The sequence below is a fragment of the Aspergillus nomiae genome, assembly GCF_001204775.2.
Source record: "Aspergillus nomiae NRRL 13137 chromosome Unknown contig00086, whole genome shotgun sequence".
In the NCBI taxonomy this organism is placed as follows: domain Eukaryota; kingdom Fungi; phylum Ascomycota; class Eurotiomycetes; order Eurotiales; family Aspergillaceae; genus Aspergillus; species Aspergillus nomiae.
Window position 1 is genome coordinate 79,959 of NW_015378141.1, and position 6,999 is coordinate 86,957.

At 51.1% G+C, this 6,999-nt stretch overlaps 3 protein-coding genes across 3 annotated transcripts; 1 reads left to right on the plus strand and 2 right to left on the minus strand.

The window, feature by feature from the left end:
• Positions 1–246: 246 nt before the first annotated feature.
• Positions 247–2,476, minus strand: ANOM_004959 (Zn(II)2Cys6 transcription factor; the record flags this gene model as incomplete). Its single annotated transcript, XM_015550216.1, has 2 exons — positions 247–2,352; positions 2,426–2,476. The coding sequence occupies 2 exons, from the start codon at positions 2,474–2,476 to the stop codon at positions 247–249; spliced, it is 2,157 nt and encodes a 718-aa protein (XP_015408202.1).
• Positions 2,477–3,096: 620 nt separating this feature from the next.
• ANOM_004960 (UNC93-like protein) lies at positions 3,097–4,506 on the minus strand (the record flags this gene model as incomplete). The annotated part of the gene is made up of 1 exon (XM_015550217.1): positions 3,097–4,506. One exon carries the CDS (start codon positions 4,504–4,506, stop codon positions 3,097–3,099), a length of 1,410 nt encoding a protein of 469 aa, XP_015408209.1.
• A 459-nt stretch (positions 4,507–4,965) lies between these two features.
• Positions 4,966–6,999, plus strand: ANOM_004961 (putative glucokinase regulator family protein; the record flags this gene model as incomplete). Its single annotated transcript, XM_015550218.1, has 1 exon — positions 4,966–6,999. One exon carries the CDS (start codon positions 4,966–4,968, stop codon positions 6,997–6,999), a length of 2,034 nt encoding a protein of 677 aa, XP_015408210.1.

Genomic DNA, 6,999 nt, shown 5'->3' on the forward strand with positions numbered 1-6,999 from the left:
AGGTGGGAACGAATGAATGGTGGGGAAGATGGGGATTAAATGCTTCTTTTTTCCTGCGGTTTGACTCATTGACCTCATGGACTCCCGGCCCGGAACCCTAAAGACCTTTCGGGGCCCCACTCGGCGGGATTCTGCTCGGCATCCACAGTATCATACAGGTGTTCTATTGGAAACAGCGTCGAGGGTTCAACTTATGTACATAATCTACCCGAACTCGTTCAAGGAGTTCCTCCAGCACGTCTAAGACTAGATTACCAGGGTACCATCACCAATACTGACGGGGTACTGGTCCAAAAATGTAGGATATCCCATGTCACTCATGATTGGAATGTCGGGTGCCCAGTCCGGGAATTGGCTGAAGAAGGATTGGTCCTGGAAGCCCAAGAATCCATCCACAGTTGCAGGATTGTCCGCGGCAGATGGGTACGAGTTCCCGATATCTGACTGCGGGACTGACGGCTGGTCTGATGTCCCATCACGCACATGTTGCTGATCATAGTGTTGTACCTGCTTGCGGGCCATGGGATACGTACCCAGGGGGTTCAAGATATGCTCCAAAGATTGGGACGGTCTAGTATGATCGCTACTGTCTATCGGACTGGTATCTCTTATGGGGCCAGTTGCTCTGCGTTCGGGGGTTTCGTGGCAGAATCGTGTGTTGAAGTGCCTTAGCGCTTGAGTAGCCGACTCGTAGTATAGGTCTGCCTTGATGTACCTCTGTAGGTACTTCAGAATTGTGACGTTGGTCTGCAATATACCCTTGTAGTCGCTGTGGGACAGGTGAGGGAGCGGGGATTCGGGCTCCCTCCATGACGACAGGCTGGTGACCAGGACGCTGCTACATATCTGCGTATGTACCGCGTAGGGAAGGTCGACAATGCTCAGCTTGTGGCAATTCCAGAGGTCTTTTAGTAAGGATCCAATATACACGGCCTTGCTGATGCAGGTTCGATGGCAGAGTCTGATGAAATCCACCGGCGCGTTTTCCCGTATCCATTTAGTCGCAGTATTCGGGAAGACCAGTCTTGATACGCCGATACGGTACAGGTCGTTGAATGTCTGGGCAATGAGAATGTGTACACCAAAAAACAAGTTTAAGCGGCCAGACGCCTTGAAGATGTATACATTTTCCGAAGACATTTTGAGACTGTCTGGGATGGAAGCATCGAGCTCCCTGATTTCACGGTCGAGTTTATGAAACTGGGAGCTTTCAGTGACTTCCCAGGGGATTTCCCCCTCCAAGTTCTTGACATATTTCAAGATCTTGGAACGGATAGCCATTGCTCTAATGTAGTATGCACGGAGATCGAGATTCCCCGCCGCACCCACCGCTGAGGAGTCAGCGAAGGGAAGTAGTTTGCCTCTGGTCAACAATTCTGTATTGCATGGGATGTTACGCACAAACAGGTCTTCGGAACAGGGGAGCTGCACGTAAATATCGCCGGAGGGTATCAGGCAAAGCTGGTTGATGCCACATTCTATGGAAGCATCGAGGAGATAACATGCCCATAGAGCGCGTCTCCTGGTCTCCTTTGCAGCCCATGACAACTTACTCTTCCGACACAGGACGTCGTCATCGTACTCCATGTTCAGCTGTAGGAGTTGAACTTGTCTCGCGATGAAGCCTGAGATAAGGAATCCCTTGGCATAATCGCCGACTCTCAGGTAATATTCATGGAGCAGGACCCCAGTAATAAGACACTCGATTCGCGGACTCCCAAAGCTCGAAAACATACATTGCAACGCCGCCTCCGCCCAGCCCCTGCCGGCATCGAAGAATAGCACAGCAGGGCTAGGACCATCCTCCTTAGCAGCGATCACCCTGGCACAGTAAAATGGGGCAGCCAATGCACACATGACATATATCAAGCCAGGCATCTCGGTCAAGATCGTCTTTCTGTCCTTGAAGCGCTCCATGAAGGTCGGAATATGCAAGAAGCCCATGCAGCGGACTGTATGGATCTGAGCGAAGTAAATGTCAATCAGCTCTCGCACCCGATCGATTGGCGGCAAATTCCTCATGACCAGCCATGTCGGGATCGCATGCGATGACCCCTGAATGTAAGCCTCCTCTCGGGAGATCGGTTCCTCCTCAAAGAAAGAACAGTGCAGACCCTTTTTAGTACATCGGGTGCATGCCGAGCCGCCCGAGCACTTGGACTTTGTTCGCTTGCATTCTAAACAAGACCGGAGGACCCGTCGGCGCTTGAGCCCTGCCTGCGTCACAGAATCGCTCGATGTAGGTCCATCATCTGTCACGTTGGTATCCGTGCCAGCATCCGTTGTATATACGCACTGCTCGCCAAGATTGCGGCAGTTCCTGCAAAATCCCGCACTGCGGTCACATTTGATCTAATGCGCGTTGAAGTTAGAGGAAGTGGATTATTAGACACGTGTTGGTATAGGGCTTAAAGCTAGTACGTACTTTCCGCCGGCGGCAGATCAGGCAACTAGCAGGCTTCCTCGACCCGCCCATGGCCCGGCACTATAAGGTGGGTCGTAAGGACGAAGTTTAGTGCGCGCGAGGAGATCGGTGTCCAGAACAGTTTCTTATACGAGGTGACGGTCTGCTAGCGCCTGAGGCACCCATGCAGGACAGAAATTGAGACCCCGAGACGCCGGCCGACTTCCGCTCTCGGTGGATCTCGGCTACGAAACCCCGCATCTCGGCTGGTCCGTTTGCAGCCCTAATCAGCCTGGATCTTCTATATCATTTCCCGACGCGTTAGCAAACTCGAAGTCGTCATTCGTGGAGAATCTGACGCGAGGTAAGAAAACATTACTAAATAACATTAGTCTAACCTGATATTCATAACGCTATTCTATTAACTAATACCAATGCTCTCCAACTAAAGAGCGGCTTGTGGGTCTAGACCCTGGAGGGTTGCAGTACCATGTATTAAATAGCACGGCGTATATTAATTCCTATCTATTCACTATGAGGCATTAAAAGCCACTGAACCCTGTATACATAATCTGTCGCCAGTTTGACGGGAAAAATGACCAAAAATTGCACCAGGGTAGACCACTTCTTGTTGATGAATAGTTCTCCCTCACAAAGCGCCTCGTGGCAGGTATCCATTAGTTGCCACCGGTTCAGCAGTGGTCTGTTTCCGCACTGTCTTTCCCCTTTCTGAGCGTCAACACAGTAGGAACTGCCACCACCAGGCTACCAATGCAAAGTCCCCAGTTCATAGCAAACTCAGACATGGGGTTGAGTTTGTTCGCATTGATTCGCCAGGCCATGGCTCCCCCCGCAGGCTTCAGAGCCGAGTACGTACCAACAATCACAGCGTTGACCACAGGATTCTGGGACTGCGCCCCGATAATCCAGTAGCAATACGACTGCCAAAACGAGTCATAGGCGCCATAGAAGAAGTACAAGAACATCGGGCCGAGATACTGGCTACCCGCCTTGTAGTCGATATCCTGTTTGAAACCCAGCGCCATGCGCTGGTCATTCCAGAGCTGGAACTTGTAGCCTCCTCCCCAGATCGCCATGCCCGTGACAAATAACACTCCCCAGCCAATCCATGCTCGGGCTCGGCGGTTGATCCCTTTAAGATCCAGTACAGAGCCCATCAGAAGCCCTCCTACCATTTGAGCGATCCAGTACAATGCGCCATTGAGCGAGCGTGTGCGCAGGTTAAAGGTCTTGCCGTTGACGGTATTCTGTTGGTACGAATAGAACACGTTGGCGTTGTAGAACATGGGATATAGACACATAACCCTCCAGTCGAAAACAATCTTGACGGTCTCCATAGCCGTGCGCTGGAGGTTGGACCAATTGAGGGCCTTGGAGTCCTGGGAGATCCTACTGCCGTGGTATTTGCGAGACAGTGACTCCGTCGAGCACACAAATACCGACAGAGCCCATCCAAACAGCATAACCACGATATAGGCGATATAGGTAGAGTCGGTCACCGTGCCAGATTTGGAGTGGTAGTTCAGCCCGAAACTGGCAAGAGAGCCTATAGCTCCTCCGAGGTTGAAAATCACCCAAAAGAGCGCGATAGCTCGCCCACGCGTGTTATCATTGGTATAGGTAACCATGATCGTACCTTGGGCCACCCAAAAGAAAGCGGCACCAAGACCTAGAATCGCTCCAGCGGCGATGACGAATGCGCCGTTTGACGTTCTGTTGAAGTGCAATAACGACCCTGCGTAGAGAGCATAGGTCCACCCTCCGATCAGGAGAGATAATCGAGGGCCAAGGTATTTGTAGAACGCGCCCACTAGGACCAGGGCTGCGCCAGCGGTGCATGCATGCGTCGCGACATTCGAATTCGCAGCAACAGTGCCGTCTACCTGGCCAGAGCCTCCCATGCCAGTGAGGGCATTGTACATACCCGGATTGCAGAAAGAAATAAATGAAATCAAAGACACTTGAAACCACGGGTCATGGTAGATTCTGGACCAGATATTTTTGGCTGGCCTTGGGGGTATAAAGTCTCCATCATGAGAGGAGGAGGTTACGTCCGGTTCAGTGGACTTTACTTCGGACATTGTGCCGGCAGATCAGGAGCCACTGTAAAGAATTCTAGTCGGGGGAAGAAGGTATGCGTGTATAAATACCCAGAGGTGCAGCAAAACTCTGCCTTCCATCGCGCCAGACGGAAATCAGACAAGGTAGGGATGATAAATTAGCCCAGAACAGAACAGGATTAGCGGTTGGTGAAGTTACATTTGCTAAAGAGACCGAAGTCCTGAATGCCGAACAAGAGTGCAAGACTAACTTAGACTACTGCACACTACGGAGAAGGCGGATGTGCCACTTTGGCACGCGGTGCAGTACGGATAAATATTGGCGGATATCGGCCACCGACTTCCACCCACGCCAGATATCGCCCATTGCTAGTATATGACGACCCTCGCTGAAGCGCTTTAAATCTTACCAAAAATAACAATACACCAGGCACATGTCAATTTCTAGCGGCATTGCGTGCAGTCGCTAAACTTCAGTCCATGGCGCCATCCAAATATGTCGAACGTCTGGACCTACTGCAGACAGAGGCTCGAACCTCAACTGCGGACAAGATCGATCTTCTTGACACGCTGGGCCTATGTGAAGAGTTCAATAAAGAGGAGAGTCAAGTAGGGGGTGCTGTCGCGTGCTGCTTACCCGATATTGCATCATTGATTGATGATTTGGCGCCGCGACTGGAAGCTGGAGGCAGGCTCATCTATGTCGGAGCCGGCAATAGCGGCCGAGTTGGGTTCATGGACTGCAGTGAATTGCCAGTAACCTTTTCGGTTGACCCCCGACAGTTTCTTACCATTGTTGCAGGTGGCACTGAAGCCATAATTCAGGCCCAAGAAGGTGCTGAGGATGTGGAGAGTGACGGAGCTCTGAGGATGGAGGCCCTCCAGCTCAATGAACAGGACACAGTGGTTGGCATCTCAGCGTCGGGACGAACCCCATTTGTTCTAGGAGCACTTCAAGTAGCTCTCAAGCATGACGCACTTACGGCTGGAATTACGAACACGCATCCGTCTAGAATTGGCAAGCTCGGAGTGAAACATATCATATGTCCTTTGGTTGGTCCCGAATTTCTCACGGGCAGCACTAGACTCAAAGCAGGCAGCGCTGCTAAGCAGATCCTCAATATGATCAGCACCTGCTCTATGGTAAAACTGGGCAAAACATATAAGGGTCTTATGATTGATGTTCGAGTGAATAACTGGAAGCTGAAGGCACGTGGGAGAAGAATTGTGCGTCAGGTCTGTGATGGAGCCCCAATGCACATCATAGAGGGAAAGGGGCGAACGTCTTCACAGGCGATTGACATTCCTGAAACAGCTGAAGGCGATGCGGTCATTGACTATCTAATCTCGGAGTGTCAGGGCAGTGTCAAGCTAGCCTGCGCCGTGGCTATCTCCGGTTATCCTCCGGATGTTACCAGGCGGATGCTTCATGCCGCAGGCGGTAACTTCCACATTTTCGTTCAAGGAATCAGAAGAAAGGCTTTGCCAAAGCCCATGCTCCTTCAGAGTGAATCTGATTACTGTCTTTGTGTTGACGGCGGTGGAACGAACTGCACTGTTTCGATTGCAACACAGTCAACGATTGTTGGTCAAGGGGTGGCTGGTCCGTGTAATTTCAATTCAGTTCCTCTAGAGGAACTTATGGATCAAATAAAGTTGGCCACAGACCGGGCATCGTCGGTAGCCCTTGCGAGACAGGAATTTGGCCATCCCGATGTACTCAGATTCTCGAAGGTCTGGGTAGGATTGGCGGGGCTGTACCACGCTGACCAGATTGCGACATTGACCCGTCGACTGGAAGACCTTTTTGGTGTTTCTAAAAAACAAGGAACACTGCGCCTGACCAGTGATGGTATACTTCTCGGCTCTTGTATTGCAATGGATGACTCGGTCGAATGTGCGATTTCCGTGATCGCCGGAACAGGATCTGTAGCAACTGCCTTCAAAAAGGGGCCGTCGAACGAGATTGTCCAAGTTGGTCGGACAGGAGGCTGGGGCTACCTGATTGGAGACCAAGGGAGTGCTTTTGATATTGGAAAGAGAGCCCTTCAGCTTGTTTTGTCTAGTGTGGAGCAAAAGCAGTTTCAAACTACTCACGAGCTCACAGAGTTCGAGAGGGCAATCTTGGCAGAGCTCAACTCTAACGAAGCAGGCGTCCTTAGAGACATATACCACTCAGATTCTAGGCCTAAAGAGAAGATAGGTGACTTGGCAAAGGTTGTCACAAAGTTAGGCTTCAGAGAACGGGATCCCAATCCTCAAGCACTAGGGGTTCTAAAATTTGCAGCCTGTACTTTGGTCCAGCAGGTCAAACCGCTGGCTGAGATTTGTGATCCCCGTAAATGTGCACTCGTCCTGTCCGGTGCCTTGATGAACCTTCCAGCTTACCAGGACCTAATCCTACGGGAATGGGACAAGCAGCAGCAGCTACCGTTTAAAAAAGTGCTGGTGATTAATGATGCATCGGGTTATGCTGCTCAGTTTCTAGCTAGACAAAATACGATAGCCGAGTAG